At 50.2% G+C, this 25,517-nt stretch overlaps 1 protein-coding gene across 1 annotated transcript in view; it reads left to right on the top strand.

Annotated features, from left to right (window-relative positions):
- The first annotated feature begins 6,913 nt into the window (after nucleotides 1-6,913).
- The window catches only part of LOC146053823 (M-phase inducer phosphatase 2-like), a 32,800-nt gene continuing 14,196 nt past the window's right edge, over nucleotides 6,914-25,517 (top strand). Inside the window, exons 1-4 of the mRNA XM_083168034.1 lie at nucleotides 6,914-7,468; nucleotides 14,714-14,796; nucleotides 14,925-14,976; nucleotides 22,829-22,870. Coding sequence (XP_083024160.1) covers nucleotides 7,311-7,468; nucleotides 14,714-14,796; nucleotides 14,925-14,976; nucleotides 22,829-22,870 — 335 coding nt within the window. The 5' untranslated portion in view covers nucleotides 6,914-7,310. The remainder of the gene's footprint in view (nucleotides 7,469-14,713; nucleotides 14,797-14,924; nucleotides 14,977-22,828; nucleotides 22,871-25,517) is intronic.

Genomic DNA, 25,517 nt, shown 5'->3' with positions numbered 1-25,517 from the left:
AATTACAGCATCGCACACGCAGCACACGCAGGTCACGCAGAACACGCAGGTCATGCAGGACATGCAGCCGGGGCCCTCAGTAATTACAGCATCGCACACGCAGGACATGCAGCCGGGGGCCTCAGTAATTACAACATCGCACATGCAGGACACACAGAACATACAGGACACGCAGCCGGGGGCCTCAGTAATTACAGCATCGCACACGCAGGACACGCAGCCGGGGGCCTCAGTAATTACAGCATCACACACGCAGGACACGCAGCCGGGGGCCTCAGTAATTACAGCATCGCACACGCAGGACAGGCAGCCGGGGACCTCAGTAATTACAACATCGCACATGCAGGACACACAGAACATACAGGACACGCAGCCGGGGGCCTCAGTAATTACAGCATCGCACACGCAGGACACGCAGCCGGGGGCCTCAGTAATTACAGCATCGCACACGCAGGACACGCAGCCGGGGGCCTCAGTAATTACAGCATCGCACACGCAGGACATGCAGCCGGGGGCCTCAGTAATTACAGCATCGCACACGCAGGACAGGCAGCCGAGGCCCTCAGTAATTACAACATCGCACATGCAGGACACACAGAACATATAGGACACGCAGCCGGGGGCCTCAGTAATTACAGCATCGCACACGCAGCACACGCAGGTCACGCAGAACACGCAGGTCATGCAGGACAGGCAGCCGGGGGCCTCAGTAATTACAGCATCGCACATGCAGGACATGCAGCCGGGGACCTCAGTAATTACAGCATCGCACACGCAGGACATGCAGCCAGGGGCCTCAGTAATTACAGCACCGCACACGCAGGACATGCAGCCGGGGGCCTCAGTAATTACAGCATCGCACATGCAGGACATGCAGCCGGGGGCCTCAGTAATTACAGCATCGCACATGCAGGACATGCAGACGGGGGCCTCAGTAATTACAGCACCGCACACGCAGGACATGCAGCCGGGGGCCTCAGTAATTACAGCACTGCACACGCAGGACATGCAGCCGGGGGCCTCAGTAATTACAGCACTGCACACGCAGGACATGCAGCCGGGGGCCTCAGTAGTTACAGATTACAGCAGCAGTAACCAGAGGCCAGGCTGGGTGTGCACCACACATTGGTCCTTATTCTGATTGAGTCGGACGGCTCCGTGTTCGGTTGGACGGCCGATGTTTGGTATCTGCGCATGTGCAAACGCGTCGCACGTACGAACACGGTGTGAGTTCCGTGCAGAAAATTATCGGTCAGAACCGTCCGAGCAGGGGAGGAGAGGGGCGTGAAGGGCTGTTTGGGCTCATTACCATATGCGTACGCCCCGCGTTTCATGGGCGTTCCCATGAAAACGCTGGGCGTACGTACGGTAATGCGGCCGTGACGCACATGTGGGGGGCGGACATATGATATAGCTGGATGCCAGCTGCCCGCCCATATCCCTGCTTTCGCACGGAGAAATGTCCGAGTGGTCTGGAGCACTCAGTGCTGTCTGACCGCTCGGTCCATCAGAGAGGAGGTGTTTACATGAAACACACACTCGCGGTCCGTTCGCTCTGTGTTTTACCACGTTCGGACGGTGTGAGCGATCCGTACGGTAGGCGGGGCTAAGGACAATCGGTTCCTGTCCGAAAATACGCATCCGTCCGATTCAACTAGAATAAGGGCCATTGTCCCGCAGCTGTATACAATGCTATAACAGACAATGGGTCACAACAGGCTGACAAAAACCCACAGGGGTCACTGAGCTGTGGGGGGGGGGGGGGGGGGGGGATCTCAGCAGAATTTACAGACCGTTTATATTGACTGCAAGCTCTTGGGCTCCTCGTGCTGATCATGGTGTCACATACCCATATCAGAATGTCTGGGGGCATTACCACTATGGGCACAATATATATATATAACAGTATATAGCTGTATACAGGGTGGTATATAGCTGTATACAGGGTGATATACAGTATAATACAGTATATAGCTGTATACAGGGTGGTATATAGTACAGTATATATAGCTGTATACAGGGTGGTATATAGCTGTATACAGGGTGGTATATAGTACAGTATATAGCTGTATACAGGGTGGTATATAGTACAGTATATAGCTGTATACAGGGTGGTATATAGTACAGTATATAGCTGTATACAGGGTGGTATATAGTACAGTATATATATAGCTGTATACAGGGTGGTATATAGCTGTATACAGGGTGGTATATAGCTGTATACAGGGTGGTATATAGCTGTATACAGGGTGGTATATAGCTGTATACAGGGTGGTATATAATACAGTATATAGCTGTATACAGGGTGGTATATAGTACAGTATATAGCTGTATATACAGGGTGGTATATAGAACAGTATATAGCTGTATACAGGGTGGTATATAGTACAGTATATAGCTGTTTACAGGGTGGTATATAGCTGTATACAGGGTGGTATATAGTACAGTATATAGCTGTTTACAGGGTGGTATATTGCTGTATACAGGGTGGTATATAGTACAGTATATAGCAGTATACAGGGTGGTATATAGTACAGTATATAGCTGTATACAGGGTGGTATATAGTACAGTATATAGCTGTATACAGGGTGGTATATAGCTGTATACAGGGTGGTATATAGTACAGTATATAGCTGTATACAGGGTGGTATATAGTACAGTATATAGCTGTATACAGGGTGGTATATAGCTGTATACAGGGTGGTATATAGTACAGTATATAGCTTTATACAGGGTGGTATATAGTACAGTATATAGCTGTATACAGGGTGGTATATAGCTGTATATACAGGGTGGTATATAGTACAGTATATATAGCTGTATACAGGGTGGTATATAGCTGTATACAGGGTGGTATATAGCTGTATACAGGGTGGTATATAGCTGTATACAGGGTGGTATATAGCTGTATACAGGGTGGTATATAATACAGTATATAGCTGTATACAGGGTGGTATAGAGTACAGTATATAGCTGTATATACAGGGTGGTATATAGAACAGTATATAGCTGTATACAGGGTGGTATATAGTACAGTATATAGCTGTTTACAGGGTGGTATATAGCTGTATACAGGGTGGTATATAGTACAGTATATAGCTGTTTACAGGGTGGTATATTGCTGTATACAGGGTGGTATATAGTACAGTATATAGCAGTATACAGGGTGGTATATAGTACAGTATATAGCTGTATACAGGGTGGTATATAGTACAGTATATAGCTGTATACAGGGTGGTATATAGCTGTATACAGGGTGGTATATAGTACAGTATATAGCTGTATACAGGGTGGTATATAGTACAGTATATAGCTGTATACAGGGTGGTATATAGCTGTATACAGGGTGGTATATAGTACAGTATATAGCTTTATACAGGGTGGTATATAGTACAGTATATAGCTGTATACAGGGTGGTATATAGCTGTATACAGGGTGGTATATAGTACAGTATATAGCTGTATACAGGGTGGTATATAGTACAGTATATATAGCTGTATACAGGGTGTATATAGTACAGTATATAGCTGTATATACAGGGTGGTATATAGTACAGTATATATAGCTGTATACAGGGTGGTATATAGCTGTATACAGGGTGGTATATAGTACAGTATATAGGGTGGTATATAGTACAGTATATAGCTGTATACAGGGTGGTATATAGTACAGTATATAGCTGTATACAGGGTGGTATATAACACAGTATATAGGGTGGTATATAGTACAGTATATAGCTGTATACAGGGTGGTATATAACACAGTATATAGGGTGGTATATAGTACAGTATATAGCTGTATACAGGGTGGTATATAGTACAGTATATAGCTGTATACAGGGTGGTATATAGCTGTATACAGGGTGGTATATAGTACAGTATATAGCTGTATATACAGGGTGGTATATAGTACAGTATATAGCTGTATACAGGGTGGTATATAGTACAGTATATAGCTGTATACAGGGTGGTATATAGCTGTATACAGGGTGGTATATAGTACAGTATATAGCTGTATATACAGGGTGGTATATAGTACAGTATATAGCTGTATACAGGGTGGTATATAGTACAGTATATAGCTGTATACAGGGTGGTATATAGTACAGTATATAGCTGTATACAGGGTGGTATATAGTACAGTATATAGCTGTATATACAGGGTGGTATATAGTACAGTATATAGCTGTATACAGGGTGGTATATAGCTGTATACAGGGTGGTATATAGTACAGTATATAGCTGTATATACAGGGTGGTATATAGTACAGTATATAGCTGTATACAGGGTGGTATATAGTACAGTATATAGCTGTATACAGGGTGGTATATAGTACAGTATATAGCTGTATACAGGGTGGTATATAGTACAGTATATAGCTGTATACAGGGTGGTATATAGTACAGTATATAGCTGTATACAGGGTGGTATATAGTACAGTATATAGCTGTATACAGGGTGGTATATAGTACAGTATATAGCTGTATACAGGGTGGTATATAGTACAGTATATAGCTGTATACAGGGTGGTATATAGTACAGTATATAGCTGTATATACAGGGTGGTATATAGTACAGTATATAGCTGTATACAGGGTGGTATATAGCTGTATACAGGGTGGTATATAGTACAGTATATAGCTGTATATACAGGGTGGTATATAGTACAGTATATAGCTGTATACAGGGTGGTATATAGTACAGTATATAGCTGTATACAGGGTGGTATATAGTACAGTATATAGCTGTATACAGGGTGGTATATAGTACAGTATATAGCTGTATACAGGGTGGTATATAGTACAGTATATAGCTGTATATACAGGGTGGTATATAGTACAGTATATAGCTGTATACAGGGTGGTATATAGCTGTATACAGGGTGGTATATAGTACAGTATATAGCTGTATATACAGGGTGGTATATAGTACAGTATATAGCTGTATACAGGGTGGTATATAGTACAGTATATAGCTGTATACAGGGTGGTATATAGTACAGTATATAGCTGTATACAGGGTGGTATATAGTACAGTATATAGCTGTATACAGGGTGGTATATAGTACAGTATATAGCTGTATACAGGGTGGTATATAGTACAGTATATAGCTGTATACAGGGTGGTATATAGTACAGTATATAGCTGTATACAGGGTGGTATATAGTACAGTATATAGCTGTATACAGGGTGGTATATAGTACAGTATATAGCTGTATATACAGGGTGGTATATAGTACAGTATATAGCTGTATACAGGGTGGTATATAGCTGTATACAGGGTGGTATATAGTACAGTATATAGCTGTATATACAGGGTGGTATATAGTACAGTATATAGCTGTATACAGGGTGGTATATAGTACAGTATATAGCTGTATACAGGGTGGTATATAGTACAGTATATAGCTGTATACAGGGTGGTATATAGTACAGTATATAGCTGTATACAGGGTGGTATATAGTACAGTATATAGCTGTATACAGGGTGGTATATAGTACAGTATATAGCTGTATACAGGGTGGTATATAGTACAGTATATAGCTGTATACAGGGTGGTATATAGTACAGTATATAGCTGTATACAGGGTGGTATATAGTACAGTATATAGCTGTATATACAGGGTGGTATATAGTACAGTATATAGCTGTATACAGGGTGGTATATAGCTGTATACAGGGTGGTATATAGTACAGTATATAGCTGTATATACAGGGTGGTATATAGTACAGTATATAGCTGTATACAGGGTGGTATATAGTACAGTATATAGCTGTATACAGGGTGGTATATAGTACAGTATATAGCTGTATACAGGGTGGTATATAGTACAGTATATAGCTGTATACAGGGTGGTATATAGTACAGTATATAGCTGTATATACAGGGTGGTATATAGTACAGTATATAGCTGTATACAGGGTGGTATATAGCTGTATACAGGGTGGTATATAGTACAGTATATAGCTGTATATACAGGGTGGTATATAGTACAGTATATAGCTGTATACAGGGTGGTATATAGTACAGTATATAGCTGTATACAGGGTGGTATATAGTACAGTATATAGCTGTATACAGGGTGGTATATAGTACAGTATATAGCTGTATACAGGGTGGTATATAGTACAGTATATAGCTGTATACAGGGTGGTATATAGTACAGTATATAGCTGTATACAGGGTGGTATATAGTACAGTATATAGCTGTATACAGGGTGGTATATAGTACAGTATATAGCTGTATACAGGGTGGTATATAGTACAGTATATAGCTGTATATACAGGGTGGTATATAGTACAGTATATAGCTGTATACAGGGTGGTATATAGCTGTATACAGGGTGGTATATAGTACAGTATATAGCTGTATATACAGGGTGGTATATAGTACAGTATATAGCTGTATACAGGGTGGTATATAGTACAGTATATAGCTGTATACAGGGTGGTATATAGTACAGTATATAGCTGTATACAGGGTGGTATATAGTACAGTATATAGCTGTATACAGGGTGGTATATAGTACAGTATATAGCTGTATACAGGGTGGTATATAGTACAGTATATAGCTGTATACAGGGTGGTATATAACACAGTATATAGCTGTATACAGGGTGGTATATAGTACAGTATATAGCTGTATACAGGGTGGTATATAGTACAGTATATAGCTGTATACAGGGTGGTATATAGTACAGTATATAGCTGTATACAGGGTGGTATATAATACAGTATATAGCTGTATACAGGGTGGTATATAGTACAGTATATAGCTGTATACAGGGTGGTATATAGTACAGTATATAGCTGTATACAGGGTGGTATATAGCTGTATATATACAGGAGGAGGCGGCAGATGTGGGCACGGCAGCAGTGACAGCAGCAGCCCCGGTCCCCTCCCCGCCGGTCTCCTCCTCCCCGGTCCCCTCCTCCCGGGCCCGGCCATTGGTTGTGTCTCTGCCTCAGGCCTCTGTTATTATTCGAATATAAATAGTGCGCTGCCTGGTGGATGAGAGACCCGTGTCCCCGGCCTGTGCCCCCGTGTCCCCGGCCTGTGCCCCCGCTGCTCCCCGGCCTGTGCCCCCGCTGCTCCCCGGCCTGTGCCCCCGCTGCCCCCCGGCCTGTGCCCCGTGTCCCCGGCCTGTGCCCCCGCTGCTCCCCGGCCTGTGCCCCCGCTGCCCCCCGGCCTGTGCCCCGTGTCCCCGGCCTGTGCCCCCGCTGCCCCCCGGCCTGTGCCCCCGCTGCTCCCCGGCCTGTGCCCCGCTGCCCCCCCGGCCTGTGTCTCTGCCTGCACCCGGGACCATGGAGATGGAGAAGATGCTGAATGACTTCAGTCCCAGCCGCCCCAATACCCTGAGTGTCCTGAGCGGGGTCCGGAGCCTGCTGCCTGCAGAGACTGGAGTCCTGTCCCCGGTCACTAGCCTGGCCTTCAACATGAACCAGCTGGCCGGCCTGGGGAGGTGAGAGTGACCCCGTGTGTGTGCTGCTACTGCTGGGTGTCCTGGCAGGCATGGCTGTATTCTTATTATATGCTTATTGCATGTATACCTGGGCATATCGGTTATTGCATGTATACCTGGGCATATCGGTTATTGCATGTATACCTGGGCATATCGGTTATTGCATGTATACCTGGGCATATCGGTTATTGCATGTGCATATTGGTTATTGCATGTATACCTGGGCATATCGGTTATTGCATGTATACCTGGGCATATCGGTTATTGCATGTATACCTGGGCATATCGGTTATTGCATGTATACCTGGGCATATCGGTTATTGCATGTATACCTGGGCATATCGGTTATTGCATGTATACCTGGGCATATCGGTTATTGCATGTATACCTGGGCATATCGGTTATTGCATGCATATCGGTTATTGCATGTATACCTGGGCATATTGGTTATTGCATGTGCATATTGGTTATTGCATGTATACCTGGGCATATCGGTTATTGCATGTGCATATCGGTTATTGCATGTATACCTGGGCATATCGGTTATTGCATGTATACCTGGGCATATCGGTTATTGCATGTGCATATTGGTTATTGCATGTATACCTGGGCATATCGGTTATTGCATGTGCATATCGGTTATTGCATGTATACCTGGGCATATCGGTTATTGCATGTATACCTGGGCATATCGGTTATTGCATGTGCATATTGGTTATTGCATGTATACCTGGGCATATCGGTTATTGCATGTATACATGGGAATATCGGTTATTGCATGTGCATATTGGTTATTGCATGTATACCTGGGCATATCGGTTATTGCATGTATACCTGGGCATATCGGTTATTGCATGTGCATATCGGTTATTGCATGTATACCTGGGCATATCGGTTATTGCATGTATACATGGGCATATCGGTTATTGCATGTATACCTGGGCATATCGGTTATTGCATGTATACCTGGGCATATCGGTTATAGCATGTGCATATTGGTTATTGCATGTATACATGGGAATATCGGTTATTGCATGTGCATATTGGTTATTGCATGTATACCTGGGCATATCGGTTATTGCATGTGCATATTGGTTATTGCATGTATACATGGGAATATCGGTTATTGCATGTATACATGGGAATATCGGTTATTGCATGTGCATATCGGTTATTGCATGTATACCTGGGCATATCAGTTATTGCATGTATACCTGGGCATATTGGTTATTGTATTGATACTTTGTACAGATTAGGTGTTGTATTTATACCTGTGCATATCGGTTATTGTATTGATACCTGTACAGATTAGGTATTGTATTTATACCTGTGCATATCGGTTATTGTATTGATACCTGTACAGATTAGGTATTGTATTTATACCTGTGCATATCGGTTATTGTATTGATACCTGTACATATTCGGTATTGCTTTATACCTGTGCATATTGGTTATTGTATTGATACCTGTACAGATTAGGTATTGCTTTATACCTGTGCATATTGGTTATTGTATTGATACCTGTACAGATTAGGTATTGTATTTATATCTGTGCATATCGGTTATTGTATTGATACCTGTACAGATTCGGTATTGCTTTATACCTGTGCATATCGGTTATTGTATTGATACCTGTACAGATTAGGTGTTGTATTTATACCTGTGCATATCGGTTATTGTATTGATACCTGTACAGATTAGGTATTGTATTTATACCTGTGCATATTGGTTATTGTATTAATACTTTGTACAGATTAGGTATTGTATTTATACCTGTGCATATCGGTTATTGTATTGATACCTGTACAGATTCGGTATTGCTTTATACCTGTGCATATCGGTTATTGTATTGATACCTGTACAGATTCGGTATTGCTTTATACCTGTGCATATCGGTTATTGTATTGATACCTGTACAGATTAGGTATTGTATTGATACCTGTACAGATTAGGTATTGTATTGATACCTGTACAGATTAGGTATTGTATTTATACCTGTGTGTATTGGTTATTGTATTGATACCTGTACAGATTAGGTATTGTATTTATACCTGTGCATATCGGTTATTGTATTGATACCTGTACAGATTCGGTATTGCTTTATACCTGTGCATATCGGTTATTGTATTGATACCTGTACAGATTAGGTATTGTATTGATACCTGTACAGATTAGGTATTGTATTGATACCTGTACAGATTAGGTATTGTATTTATACCTGTGTGTATTGGTTATTGTATTGATACCTGTACAGATTAGGTATTGTATTTATACCTGTGCATATCGGTTATTGTATTGATACCTGTGCAGATTAGGTATTGTATTTATACCTGTGCATATCAGTTATTGTATTGATACATGTACAGCTTAGGTATTATATTTATACCTGTGCATATCGGTTATTGTATTTATACCTGTACAGATTAGGTGTTGTATTTATACCTGTGCATATCGGTTATTGTATTGATACCTGTACAGATTAGGTGTTGTATTTATACCTGTGCATATCGGTTATTGTATTGATACCTGTACAGATTAGGTGTTGTATTTATACCTGTGCATATCGGTTATTGTATTGATACCTGTACAGATTAGGTATTGTATTTATACCTGTGCATATCGGTTATTGTATTGATACCTGTACAGATTAGGTATTGTATTTATACCTGTACAGATTAGGTATTGTATTTATACCTGTGCATATCGGTTATTGTATTGATACCTGTACAGATTAGGTGTTGTATTTATACCTGTGCGTATTGGTTATTGTATTGATACCTGTACAGATTAGGTGTTGTATTTATACCTGTGCGTATTGGTTATTGTATTGATACCTGTACAGATTAGGTGTTGTATACTATAGTAGTTGCTGCACATTTACTGCTTTTCTTTCTGTAGATTTGGGCATATTATTTTTTACGTTTATACATGCGAAGATTTGACTTCCGATGTTCCCGATATATGTGCCCATTGTGTGGTAATATAGCAGGGTTTAGGCATTTATTTGCTGTGCACATTATATACACCGCATAGTGATGTCATGCAGGCCTGTATACTGTATATGTATCTGCACATTATATACACCGCATAGTGATGTCATGTAGGCCTGTATACTGTATTTGTATCTGCACATTATATACACCGCATAGTGATGTCATGTAGGCTTGTATACTGTATATATATATCTGCACATTATATACACCGCATAGTGATGTCATGTAGGCTTGTATACTGTATCTGTATGTGTACATTATATACACCGCATAGTGATGTCATGCAGGCCTGTATACTGTATCTGTATCTGCACATTATATACACCGCATAGTGATGTCATGCAGGCCTGTATACTGTATCTGTATCTGCACATTATATACACCGCATAGTGATGTCATGCAGGCCTGTATACTGTATATGTATCTGCACAGACATATAGGGGCGGTAATTGTCCGCTGATAATGGGAAGAGTCCTTGTGACATGCTGGCGGTTATCAGTCACTGAGGAGAGCAGCTGTACGCCAAGCTCCTGGGGAACAAGATGGCTGCCGTTGTGTATCCCCAGGCAACTGCCTACCGGGTATGGATCATTAGGTCAACAGCATGGGTAACGTCAATAGGGTCATTAGGTTAAGTTGGGTAAGGTTGGGAAACGTAGCACTGCGACCCCTCGCATGGCTTGCTACGCTCACCATGCTTCGGGCTATTTTATTCTCCCACCACGCCCTAGTGGATGGTAGGCAGTGCCAGTGCAAGGCACCGGAGCACCCCAGGCGGGGGGTGGGCGCTCCAGTGCTCAACTGCTCCCCGGGGGGTGGGGCGGTAATTGGCATTCCACGAGGGGTTTGGCAGGGGGTGTTGGGGCTGATGCAGCCGCCGGTGCTGCTAAGTGTGCCGGAGGAGGGGGGGAGTTGAGGCTGCCGCCGGTGCCACTCCCCTCCATCTGGGGGGGGTCTAGTGGTGGTGCCGGCCCTGATGGTAGGGCATGAAATACCGCCTGTCGGCTCAAAAAATAGTAAAAAAAAAAACCATGTCGACCTAATGCTTGTCGACCTACTTGGTGGTGAGCCAATGACCGCGTCCCGGCCTACCATGTATATAGGGCCTGATTCAGATCTGATCGCTGCCGTGTGAATTCGCACAGCGGGTGATTCTGGATGCACTGTTCATGCGTACGGCCTTTGGTACGGATGGGTGATTCTGGATGCGCTGTTCATGCGTACGGCCTGTGGTACGGATGGGTGATTCTGGATACACTGTTCATGCGTACGGCCTGTGGTACGGATGGGTGATTCTGGATGCGCTGTTCATGCGTACGGCCTGTGGTATGGATGGGTGATTCTGGATGCGCTGTTCATGCGTACGGCCTGTGGTACGGATGGGTGATTCTGGATGCGCTGTTCATGCGTGCGGCCTGTGGTACGGATGGGTGATTCTGGATGCACTGTTCATGCGTACGGCCTTTGGTACGGATGGGTGATTCTGGATGCGCTGTTCATGCGTACGGCCTGTGGTACGGATGGGTGATTCTGGATGCACTGTTCATGCGTACGGCCTGTGGTACGCATGGGTGATTCTGGATGCACTGTTCATGCGTACGGCCTTTGGTATGGATGGGTGATTCTGGATGCACTGTTCATGCGTACGGCCTGTGGTACGCATGGGTGATTCTGGATGCACTGTTCATGCGTACGGCCTTTGGTATGGATGGGTGATTCTGGATGCACTGTTCATGCGTACGGCCTTTGGTACGGATGGGTGATTCTGGATGCACTGTTCATGCGTACGGCCTTTGGTACGGATGGGTGATTCTGGATGCACTGTTCATGCGTACGGCCTTTGGTACGGATGGGTGATTCTGGATGCACTGTTCATGCGTACGGCCTTTGGTACGGATGGGTGATTCTGGATGCACTGTTCATGCGTACGGCCTGTGGTACGGATGGGTGATTCTGGATGCGCTGTTCATGCGTACGGCCTTTGGTACGGATGGGTGATTCTGGATGCACTGTTCATGCGTACGGCCTGTGGTACGGATGGGTGATTCTGGATGCGCTGTTCATGCGTACGGCCTGTGGTACGGATGGGTGATTCTGGATGCACTGTTCATGCGTACGGCCTTAGGTACGGATGGGTGATTCTGGATGCACTGTTCATGCGTACGGCCTTTGGTACGGATGGGTGATTCTGGATGCGCTGTTCATGCGTACGGCCTTTGGTACGGATGGGTGATTCTGGATGCGCTGTTCATGCGTACGGCCTGTGGTACGGATGGGTGATTCTGGATGCGCTGTTCATGCGTACGGCCTGTGGTACGGATGGGTGATTCTGGATGCGCTGTTCATGCGTACGGCCTGTGGTACGGATGGGTGATTCTGGATGCACTGTTCATGCGTACGGCCTGTGGTACGGATGGGTGATTCTGGATGCACTGTTCATGCGTACGGCCTTTGGTACGCATGGGTGATTCTGGATGCACTGTTCATGCGTACGGCCTTTGGTACGCATGGGTGATTCTGGATGCACTGTTCATGCGTACGGCCTGTGGTACGGATGGGTGATTCTGGATGCACTGTTCATGCGTACGGCCTGTGGTACGGATGGGTGATTCTGGATGCACTGTTCATGCGTACGGCCTTTGGTATGGATGGGTGATTCTGGATGCACTGTTCATGCGTACGGCCTGTGGTACGCATGGGTGATTCTGGATGCACTGTTCATGCGTACGGCCTTTGGTACGGATGGGTGATTCTGGATGCGCTGTTCATGCGTATGGCCTTTGGTACGCATGGGTGATTCTGGATGCACTGTTCATGCGTACGGCCTTTGGTATGGATGGGTGATTCTGGATGCGCTGTTCATGCGTACGGCCTGTGGTACGGATGGGTGATTCTGGATGCGCTGTTCATGCGTACGGCCTTTGGCATGGATGGGTGATTCTGGATGCACTGTTCATGCGTACGGCCTTTGGTACGCATGGGTGATTCTGGATGCGCTGTTCGTGCGTACGGCCTTTGGTACGGATGGGTGATTCTGGATGCGCTGTTCGTGCGTACGGCCTTTGGTACGGATGGGTGATTCTGGATGCGCTGTTCGTGCGTACGGCCTGTGGTACGGATGGGTGATTCTGTATGCACTGTTCATGCGTACGGCCTTTGGTATGGATGGGTGATTCTGGATGCACTGTTCATGCGTACGGCCTTTGGTACGCATGGGTGATTCTGGATGCGCTGTTTATGCGTACGGCCTTTGGTACGGATGGGTGATTCTGGATGCACTGTTTATGCGTACGGCCTTTGGTACGCATGGGTGATTCTGGATGCACTGTTCATGCGTACGGCCTGTGGTACGGATGGGTGATTCTGGATGCGCTGTTCATGCGTACGGCCTTTGGTACGGATGGGTGATTCTGGATGCGCTGTTCGTGCGTACGGCCTTTGGTACGGATGGGTGATTCTGGATGCACTGTTCATGCGTACGGCCTTTGGTACGGATGGGTGATTCTGGATGCACTGTTCATGCGTACGGCCTTTGGTACGGATGGGTGATTCTGGATGCACTGTTCATGCGTATGGCCTTTGGTACGCATGCGTGATTCCGTAAATATCGCTACTTTATTCCTTCTCTAGCTGTTCACAAGGTGACGGCGTCTGGGGTGGTAACCGGCTGAGTCTACCCATTGGAAAACCATGCGATGGTTAGCGTCGGGGGGTTCAGGTCTGAATTAGGGTCTGTCCCCTTTGTGCTGTGATATGAATAGAGTCCCCTCAGGGCATGAGGTGTGAGGCAGCGAGGCATGGTGACACCTCACTCCCTCGCATAGACTAATGACAAAGGAAGGAGCTGCACAGATAACGCCTAATCTGACAACAAACAAACAGCCCCCAGGCCGGAGGCAAATGTTTGTAATTGGTGATTAAGTGTCTGAGGCGGGATATCTGACAGGGCCTAATTGGTGTAGGAAAGCCGGATATTAATCCTTTAACTACAGAGCCTCTTCCCGACCACTACGACCTTATCTCCTGTAATCACCCCTCTCTCCAGCTCTAATGGTACTGCCCCCTAGTGCTCAATTCATCATAAAAAAGGAACACAGGCTTTTGCGCTGCGCATATTCCGCAACCACTGGATGGCCCCCACTGGCCGGGCATTCTGATACTTGTAGTGGTACAGCAGCATGTATACGGGATTAGGAGCAGATTCACGCTGAGTATATATATGACCGTGACTCTCCTGTTCTGTCCTCCACAGCCTGGCCGATACACCAAAGAGAAAACCTGGGACGGGCTACCCGAGCTTGTCCTCCCTGATCCGCACCGATTCCTCCGATTCCGGTTAGTGTGACCCGATACATCGATGCTGTATAATGTCATATTCTGTGACTACTGTCAGCATGACGTAACCCATGGGGGGGGTGAATGGTCTGTCCGTAAATAACAATCCCCCTCTTGTCCCATTTCAGGTTTCTGTTTGGATTTCCCAAGTCCGCTGGACCCAGAAGCCCCCCTGGAAATGTAAGTGTCCATCATCCTGTGATAAGGCGTGTTTAACCACACGTGATGAGTATGTGAGACGCGCTTGACTCCATGTTGTGAATGGCGTGTTTACAGGAATCAAAGGCAGGAAAAGTGCGATCTTTACACTAGGGACAGTCCACACTCTAGTGTTACACGAAAGGCAAATATCCCCTCTAATGCTGGATGCACACACAGGCGGCTGTCTCCACTGACGAGTGTTTGTAATGTAGGGTAACCTTAATGTCCAGCAAACATAAGCCGATCACCCTGAGATCCCAGCCTTCCCGGCCGCTGTGCGTTCCCAGCCGCTGTGCGTTCCCAGCCTTCCCGGCCGCTGTGCGTTCCCAGCCTTCCCGGCCCCTGTGCGTTCCCAGCCTTCCCGGCCGCTGTGCATTCCCAGCCTTCCCGGCCGCTGTGCCTTCCCGGCCGTTGTGCGTTCCCAGCCTTCCCGGCCGCTGTGCGTTCCCAGCCTTCCCGGCCGCTGTGCCTTCCCGGCCGCTGTGCGTTCCCAGCCTTCCCGGCCGTTGTGCGTTCCCAGCCTTCCCGGCTGCTGTGCGTTCCCAGCCTTCCCGGCCGTTGTGCGTTCCCAGCCTTCCCGGCCGCTGTGCGTTCCCAGCCGCTGTGCGTTCCCAGCCTTCCCGGCCGCTGTGCGTTCCCAGCCTTCCCGGCCGCTGTGCGTTCCCAGCCTTCCCAGCCGCTGTGCGTTCCCAGCCGCTGTGCGTTCCCAGCCTTCCCAGCCGCTGTGCGTTCCCGGCCGTTGTGCGTTCCCAGCCTTCCCGGCCGCTGTGCGTTCCCAGCCTTCCCGGCCGTTGTGCGTTCCCAGCCTTCCCGGCTGCTGTGCGTTCCCAGCCTTCCCGGCCGTTGTGCGTTCCCAGCCTTCCCGGCCGCTGTGCGTTCCCAGCCGCTGTGCGTTCCCAGCCTTCCCGGCCGCTGTGCGTTCCCAGCCTTCCCGGCCGCTGTGCGTTCCCAGCCTTCCCAGCCGCTGTGCGTTCCCAGCCGCTGTGCGTTCCCAGCCTTCCCAGCCGCTGTGCGTTCCCGGCCGTTGTGCGTTCCCAGCCTTCCCGGCCGCTGTGCGTTCCCAGCCTTCCCGGCCGCTGTGCGTTCCCAGCCTTCCCGGCCGCTGTGCGTTCCCAGCCTTCCCGGCCGCTGTGCGTTCCCAGCCTTCCCAGCCGCTGTGCGTTCCCAGCCGCTGTGCGTTCCCAGCCTTCCCAGCCGCTGTGCGTTCCCAGCCTTCCCGGCCGCTGTGCGTTCCCAGCCTTCCCAGCCGCTGTGCGTTCCCAGCCTTCCCGGCCGCTGTGCCTTCCCGGCCGCTGTGCGTTCCCAGCCTTCCCGGCCGTTGTGCGTTCCCAGCCTTCCCGGCTGCTGTGCGTTCCCAGCCTTCCCGGCCGTTGTGCGTTCCCAGCCTTCCCGGCCGCTGTGCGTTCCCAGCCGCTGTGCGTTCCCAGCCTTCCCGGCCGCTGTGCGTTCCCAGCCGCTGTGCGTTCCCAGCCTTCCCGGCCGCTGTGCGTTCCCAGCCTTCCCGGCCGCTGTGCGTTCCCAGCCTTCCCAGCCGCTGTGCGTTCCCAGCCTTCCCGGCCGCTGTGCGTTCCCAGCCTTCCCGGCCGCTGTGCGTTCCCAGCCTTCCCAGCCGTTGTGCGTTCCCAGCCTTCCCGGCCGCTGTGCGTTCCCAGCCTTCCCGGCCGCTGTGCGTTCCCAGCCTTCCCGGCCGCTGTGCGTTCCCAGCCTTCCCGGCCGCTATGCTTTCCCAGCCTTCCCGGCCGCTGTGCGTTCCCAGCCTTCCCGGCCGCTGTGCGTTCCCAGCCTTCCCGGCCGCTGTGCGTTCCCAGCCTTCCCGGCCGCTATGCTTTCCCAGCCTTCCCGGCCGCTGTGCGTTCCCAGCCTTCCCGGCCGCTGTGCGTTCCCGGCTGTTGTGCGTTCCCAGCCTTCCCGGCCGCTGTGCGTTCCCGGCCGTTGTGCGTTCCCGGCCGCTGTGCGTTCCCAGCCTTCCCGGCCGCTGTGCGTTCCCAGCCTTCCCGGCCGCTGTGCGTTCCCAGCCTTCCCGGCCGCTGTGCGTTCCCAGCCTTCCCGGTCGCTATGCTTTCCCAGCCTTCCCGGCCGCTGTGCGTTCCCAGCCTTCCCGGCCGCTGTGCGTTCCCAGCCTTCCCGGCCACTGTGCGTTCCCAGCCTTCCCGGCCGCTGTGCGTTCCCAGCCGTTGTGCATTACACCCCGCACAGCTTGTGGAACAGGTTTAGGTGACATGAGATAGGTGTGGAATGAGCCCTTCTGTCTGTACATTGTTACACACTGAAGCCTGCAGGAATGCACAGGAACAGCTGGTCTCCGTACAACTGCTGCCTCATGTAAAACAATCCCTCCCACCCTTCCACCTGGCAGCTGCTGAACCTGCAGCATTGCCACCGGTAACCGCAGCCAGAGTGTAAGGAGTGGGCGTTGGGACTCTTCCAGGTCCGGTCCTGTGTAACATAGGTGAGGGCTTTGTTGCTGGGCCCCTGGAGGCCTGTGGAGTGCAATTGTAAATTCCTAGAACTCTGGAAGGGGCCTTATTCCCATACAGAGAGACTGCTCGGAGAAGCCTGGCAGGGGAAGGGTTAAAGTCACAGGGACGGCGCTGGATGTCATAGGGCGTATTACTACAGTGCAACTGTTCTAGCTATGCGGAAGTGACAGGAAACGTGCCTGCCCCTCCCAGCCTGTGTGTGTGTGTGTGCGCGCGCGTGCGTGTGTGTGTGCCTGCCCCTCCCAGCCTGTATGTGTGTGTGCTTCCCCTCCCAGCCTGTGTGTGTGTGTGCGCCTGCCCCTCCCAGCCTGTGTGTGTGCTTCCCCTCCCAGCCTGTGTGTGTGTGTGCGCCTGCCCCTCCCAGCCTGTGGGTGTGTGTGTGTGTGTGTGTGCGCGCGCGTGTCAGTTACTGCAGCACACACCAGTGTAGGTAGCCCAGAGCGTCAGTGCACCGGACAAGAGGTATTATATCGCTCAGGAGTAGGTTTATTAAGCCTGGTTAAGTGAGAAGTTGGCCAGTGATATAGCACCATCCAATCGGTTCCCAACTGTACTTTTTCAAAACCCGCCTGTAATTTAGGAGCTGATTGGCTGGTGCATTATCACCGGCCATCTGCCCCTCAGCACAGAGAGCACTGTGTATAAGCAGAATGCACACAGGGCTGCAGGGTCCTTAGTGGCCCTTTTGTGTCCCCAAACTTAGGGGCGGTGCAACCGCAGGCACAGACACATCTACACACACGCAGAGCCGCCACCTCCGGGTAATGTGGGTCCCTCGCCCCGAGTCACCTTCCTGTGTGCGCACCGCGGACACAGACACATCTACACACATGTAGAGCCGCCACCTCCGTGTATCCGGGTAACGTGGGTCCCTCACCCCGAGTCACCTTCCTGTGTGCGCACCGCGGGCACAGACACATCTACACACATGTAGAGCTGCCACCTCCGTGTATCCGGGTACCGTGGGTTCCTCACCCCGAGTCACCTTCCTGTGTGCGCACAGCGGGCACAGACAGATCTACACACATGTAGAGCCGCCACCTCCGTGTATGCGGGTAACGTGGGTCCCTCACCCCGAGTCACCTTCCTGTGTGCGCACCGCGGGCACAGACAGATCTACACACATGTAGAGCCGCCACCTCCGTGTATCCGGGTAACGTGGGTCCCTCACCCCGAGCCACCTTCCTGTGTGCGCACCGCGGACACAGACACATCTACACACATGTAGAGCCGCCACCTCCGGGTAACGTGGGTCCCTCACCCCGAGTCACCTTCCTGTGTGCGCACCGCGGGCACAGACACATCTACACACATGTAGAGCCGCCACCTCCGTGTATCCGGGTAACGTGGGTCCCTCACCCCGAGCCACCTTCCTGTGTGTGCACCGCGGGCACAGACAGATCTACACACATGTAGAGCCGCCACCTCCGTGTATCCGGGTAACGTGGGTCCCTCACCCCGTGTCACCTTCCTGAGTGCGCACTGCGGGCACAGACAGATCTACACACACGTAGAGCCGCCACCTCCGTGTATCCGGGTAACGTGGGTCCCTCACCTCGAGTCACCTTCCTGTGTGCGCACTGCGGGCACAGACAGATCTACACACATGTAGAGCCGCCACCTCCGTGTATCCGGGTAACGTGGGTCCCTCACCCCGAGTCACCTTCCTGTGTGCGCACAGCGGGCACAGACAGATCTACACACATGTAGAGCCGCCACCTCTGTGTATCCGGGTAACGTGGGTCCCTCACCCCGAGCCACCTTCCTGTGTGCGCACAGCGGGCACAGACAGATCTACACACATGTAGAGCCGCCACCTCTGTGTATCCGGGTAACGTGGGTCCCTCACCCCGAGCCACCTTCCTGTGTGCGCACAGCGGGCACAGACAGATCTACACACATGTAGAGCCGTCACCTCCGTGTATGCGGGTAACGTGGGTCCCTCACCCCGAGTCACCTTCCTGTGTGATGTCTCCTCTAATTAGTCTGTGTCTGCACCGCTGTCACCTGCTGCAGCTTTTCATGAACTCTGCTCTCTTCATATAAAGGACGGCAGGAAGGTGGGGGGGTGACGTCCCGGCCCCCCCACTCCCTGCCCGCTTACACTACAAGGAACAGCTGCTAAATTTCCTTCACCTCTCACCCCTGGCATGCGCCGGCCGGACGGGCTGCTCTACTGATCCCACTTATTCTGACTTATTATGTAGCAGCAGCCCGGCCTGGGCACATGCCCCCCATCTCACCACAGGGTGGCCCTTTCCTCTAGGGCCACGTTTCTCCGCACATACACCTAGGGCTGACAGGACAAAGGAAAGAATAGGAGATTGAGGTTAATGGTTAGATGGAAAGGAATTGAATTCAGTTCGGTCCCCTGAAGTGCAAAGTGTCCTAAGAGCTAGCACTTACCCTGCTGAATGCGGAACGGGAGGGGCAGGCCCATTCTTATTCCAAAAGACACAATTATTGCTAAAATAAAGGGCACCCTGGTGGACTGGGAGGTTGTGGTTTGATGCATGAATAGAGGGGAGGGGGTGAGTTCTGAGGGAGGGGGGACATAAAGCATGTCTGAGGAATAATCTCCATCTCCTGCTGTAATTTGGTCTGTGCCCCCATCTGCCGGCTCTCCGCTGTCTGCCTGGGACACGTCCTGTGCACACGTGCCCCCCCCCCCGCATGAATGGTCTGAATAGATGCTTTCAGATGCCACGCTTGTCCCTGCTGATCCCGGCCGACAGCTGCTGGGGCTCAGCCTGACGCCTGCGTGGGACATATGGCGAGGGAACGGAGCAGCCCCCACCAAACAATAGGCAGCATTTGCATACAGGTGGAATGAGCTGGCCCAGCTATAGAAAGCCTCTTCCCCCAGCACACCAGGCATTCATTCGGGAGGGACGGGACTGGGAGGCTTTGTTCTGGGATTTTCTCTCTGATGCTTAATCTTCCGTTTCTCCCTCTCTGCAGTCATAAGAATTCCAAGATAAAATAGGTCACTGGGTCACAAGGGCGTCCCGTGTCTGTGTGTGCAGTGCTGGCGTGTGCTGGTACCTGTATGACTGCCAGCGCACATGCGAAGATACAGTGCTCCTCACCGCTGATGTGTGTGTGCAGTGCTGGTACCTGTATGACTGCCAAGCGCACATGCGAAGATACAGTGCTCCTCACCGCTGGTGTGTGTGTGTGCAGTGCTAGCGTGTGCTGGTACCTGTATGACTGCCAGCGCACATGCGAAGATACAGTGCTCCTCACCGCTGATGTGTGTGTGCAGTGCTAGCGTGTGCTGGTACCTGTATGACTGCCAGCGCACATGCGAAGATACAGTGCTCCTTACTGCTGGTGTGTGTGTGCAGTGCTAGCGTGTGCTGGTACCTGTATGACTGCCAGCGCACATGCGAAGATACAGTGCTCCTCACCGCTGATGTATGTGTGCAGTGCTAGCGTGTGCAGGTACCTGTATGACTGCCAGCACACATGCGAAGATACAGTGCTCCTCACCGCTGGTGTGTGTATGCAGTGCTAGCGTGTGCTGGTACCTGTATGACAGCCAGCGCACATGCGAAGATACAGTGCTCCTCACCGCTGGTGTGTGTGTGCAGTGCTAGCGTGTGCTGGTACATGTATGACTGCCAGCGCACATACGAAGATACAGTGCTCCTCACCGCTGATGTGTGTGTGCAGTGCTGGTACCTGTATGACTGCCAGCGCACATGCGAAGATACAGTGCTCCTCACCGCTGGTGTGTGTGTGTGTGCAGTGCTAGCGTGTGCTGGTACCTGTATGACTGCCAGCGCACATGCGAAGATACAGTGCTACTCACCGCTAATGTGTGTGTGCAGTGCTAGTGTGTGCTGGTACCTGTATGACTGCCAGCGCACATGCGAAGATACAGTGCTCCTCACCGCTGATGTGTGTGTGCAGTGCTGGTACCTGTATGACTGCCAGCGCACATGCGAAGATACAGTGCTCCTCACCGCTGGTGTGTGTGTGCAGTGCTAGCGTGTGCTGGTACCTGTATGACTGCCAGCGCACATGCGAAGATACAGTGCTCCTCACCGCTGGTGTGTGTGTGCAGTGCTGGCGTGTGCTGGTACCTGTATGACTGCCAGCGCACATGCGAAGATACAGTGCTCCTCACCGCTGGTGTGTGTGTGCAGTGCTAGCGTGTGCTGGTACCTGTATGACTGCCAGCGCACATGCGAAGATACAGTGCTACTCACCGCTGATGTGTGTGTGCAGTGCTAGTGTGTGCTGGTACCTGTATGACTGCCAGCGCACATGCGAAGATACAGTGCTCCTCACCGCTGATGTATGTGTGCAGTGCTAGCGTGTGCTGGTACCTGTATGACTGCCAGCGCACATGCGAAGATACAGTGCTCCTCACCGCTGATGGATGTGTGCAGTGCTAGCGTGTGCTGGTACCTGTATGACTGCCAGCGCACATGCGAAGATACAGTGCTCCTCACCGCTGATGTGTGTGTGCAGTGCTAGCGTGTGCTGGTACCTGTATGACTGCCAGCGCACATGCGAAGATACAGTGCTCCTCACCCCTGGTGTGTGTGTGTGTGTGTGAGATAGATATATAGATGTATATATATTGCAAGCATTATGGAGTTTATGTCATGGAAGGCACCGGAGCCTGAATTTTTTTGGTAATTACACCATATGAGAGAGTGCCGGGGTGAATGTTGTTTTATATATGTGGATACAGAGTACCACCGCACTCGCCATTCCTACAAATGAGGTGCAAACAGCACTCGCCATTCCCAGGTTGGGGTGCAGTGGCCTGTGACCACATGCTCTATTAAATACAAATACAGGGGCTCAGCACTCACCATAATAAACGAACACGCCTTAATATACAAATACATAAATAATGGGGTTTTAGTTCAATGAATTGATCAATGCATTAAGTTTGCAGCCCATCGCCAAGGGACCCCACCTCACTGCAAGTCCTACACTAACAACTGGTCTCTCAAGAGATCGAAGTGCTCATATTCTATGAAATGGAATAATCTGCGAGAATCAGAAAGTGAGAGATTTGTTAAGAAACGGCATTTTTTTTTCAGTCTGATTTTGCAGTGTAAATGATAAGACCTGGAGATTTCTTCCCAAATCTCTGATTCTCTCATCCTATTACATTTCCCCCTAAGTGTCTGCAGAGCAGGGCTCAAGCCACCTGTACTACAGGATATACTGCTGTAATGCAGCTCCCACCCCCCCTCCTGTGGCCTGTAATGCAGCTCCCACCCCCCTCCTGTGGCCTGTAATGCAGCTCCCTCCCCCCTCCTGTGGCCTGTAATGCTGCTCCCACCCCCCCTTATTGATCTCATTCTCCCTCCTTTCTTTCCGCACAGATTTGAGAAGACTATATTTGACGCTGGGCCTCTGAACAATGAGTGAGTATTATTATTATCATCCTTTTTTATATGGCGCCATAAGGGATCTGCAGCCCCCTATTACAGTGTACACAAAGAAATGACAGTGACTTACAGGTGACTACAATAGAGGACAAGTACAAGGCACATAACCATCAGCAGAGGGCGCTGACATAGGTACCAGGGCACATAACCATCAGACGAGGACACTGACATAGGTACCAGGGCACATAACCATCAGACGAGGGCGCTGACATGGGTACCAGGGCACATAACCATCAGCAGAGGGCGCTGACATAGGTACCAGGGCACATAACCATCAGCAAAGGGCACTGACATAGGTACCAGGGCACATAACCATCAGCAGAGGGCGCTGACATGGGTACCAGGGCACATACCCATCAGCAGAGGGAGCTGACATAGGTACCAGGGCACATAACCATCAGACGAGGGCGCTGACATGGGTACCAGGGCACATAACCATCAGCAGAGGGTGCAGACATGGGTACCAGGGCACATAACCATCAGCAGAGGGCGCTGACATAGGTACCAGGGCACATAACCATCAGACGAGGACACTGACATAGGTACCAGGGCACATAACCATCAGACGAGGACACTGACATAGGTACCAGGGCACATACCCATCAGCCGAGGACGCTGACATAGGTAGCAGGGCACATAACCATCAGCAGAGGGCACTGACATAGGAACCAGGGCACATACCCATCAGCAGAGGGCACTGACATAGGTACCAGGGCACATAACCATCAGCAGAGGGCACTGACATAGGTATCAGGGCACATAACCATCAGACGAGGGCACTGACATAGGTACCAAGGCACATAGCCATCAGATGAGGGAAGAGACATAGGTATCAGGGCACATACCCATCAGCAGAGGGCGCTGACATAGGTACCAGGGCACATACCCATCAGCAGAGGGCGCTGACATAGGTATCAGGGCACATACCCATCAGACGAGGGCGCTGACATAGGTACCAGGGCACATACCCATCAGACGAGGACGTTGACATAGGTACCAGGGCACATAACCATCAGCAGAGGGCAATGACATAGGTACCAGGGCACATAACCATCAGCAGAGGGCACTGACATAGGTACCAGGGCACATAACCATCAGCAGAGGGCACTGACATAGGTACCAGGGCACATAACCATCAGACGAGGGCACTGACATAGGTACCAGGGCACATAACCATCAGACGAGGACACTGACATAGGTACCAGGGCACATAACCATCATCCGAGGACGCTGACATAGGTAGCAGGGCACATAACCATCAGCAGAGGGCACTGACATAGGTACCAGGGCACATAACCATCAGACGAGGGCACTGACATAGGTACCAGGGCACATACCCATCAGCAGAGGGGACTGACATAGGTACCAGGGCACATAACCATCAGCAGAGGGCACTGACATAGGTACCAGGGTACATTCCCATCAGATGAGGGCACAGACATAGGTATCAGGGCACATAACCATCAGACGAGGGCACTGACATAGGTACCAAGGCACATAGCCATCAGACGAGGGAAGAGACATAGGTATCAGGGCACATACCCATCAGCAGAGGGCGCTGACATAGGTATCAGGGCACATACCCATCAGCAGAGGGCGCTGACATAGGTATCAGGGCACATACCCATCAGACGAGGGCGCTGACATAGGTACCAGGGCACATACCCATCAGACGAGGACACTGACATAGGTACCAGGGCACATAACCATCAGCAGAGGGCACTGACATAGGTACCAGGGCACATACCTATGTCTGTGCCCTCATCTGATGGGTATGTACCCTGGTACCTATGTCAGTGCCCTCTGCTGATGGTTATGTGCCCTTATACCTATGTCAGTGCCCTCTGCTGATGGTTATGTGCCCTGGTACCTATGTCAGTGCCCTCTGCTGATGGTTATGTGCCCTGATACCTATGTCTGTGCCCTCATCTGATGGGTATCAGGGCACATAACCATCAGCAGAGGGCACTGACATAGGTACCAGGGCACATAACCACCAGCAGAGGGCACTGACATAGGTACCAGGGCACATACCCATCAGATGAGGGCACAGACATAGGTATCAGGGCACATAACCATCAGCAGAGGGCACTGACATAGGTACCAGGGCACATAACTATCAGACGAGGGCACTGACATAGGTACCAGGGCACATAACCATCAGCAGAGGGCACTGACATAGGTACCAGGGCACATACCCATCAGACGAGGGCGCTGACATAGGTACCAGGGCACATAACCATCAGCAGAGGGCACTGACATAGGTACCAGGGCACATAACCACCAGCAGAGGGCACTGACATAGGTACCAGGGCACATAACCATCAGACGAGGGCACTGACATAGGTACCAGGGCACATAGCCATCAGATGAGGACACTGACATAGGTACCAGGGCACATACCCATCAGCAGAGGACACTGACATAGGTACCAGGGCACATAACCATCAGCAGAGGGCGCTGACATAGGTATCAGGGCACATACCCATCAGACGAGGGCGCTGACATAGGTACCAGGGCACATACCCATCAGACGAGGACACTGACATAGGTACCAGGGCACATAACCATCAGCAGAGGGCACTGACATAGGTACCAGGGCACATACCTATGTCTGTGCCCT

Source organism: Crinia signifera, unplaced genomic scaffold, assembly GCF_055691185.1.
Source record: "Crinia signifera unplaced genomic scaffold, ASM5569118v1 HAP2_SCAFFOLD_214, whole genome shotgun sequence".
In the NCBI taxonomy this organism is placed as follows: Eukaryota; Metazoa; Chordata; class Amphibia; order Anura; family Myobatrachidae; genus Crinia; species Crinia signifera.
The sequence above is the reverse complement of the archived record's forward strand: the minus strand, read 5'-3'. Positions and strand labels throughout refer to the sequence as shown.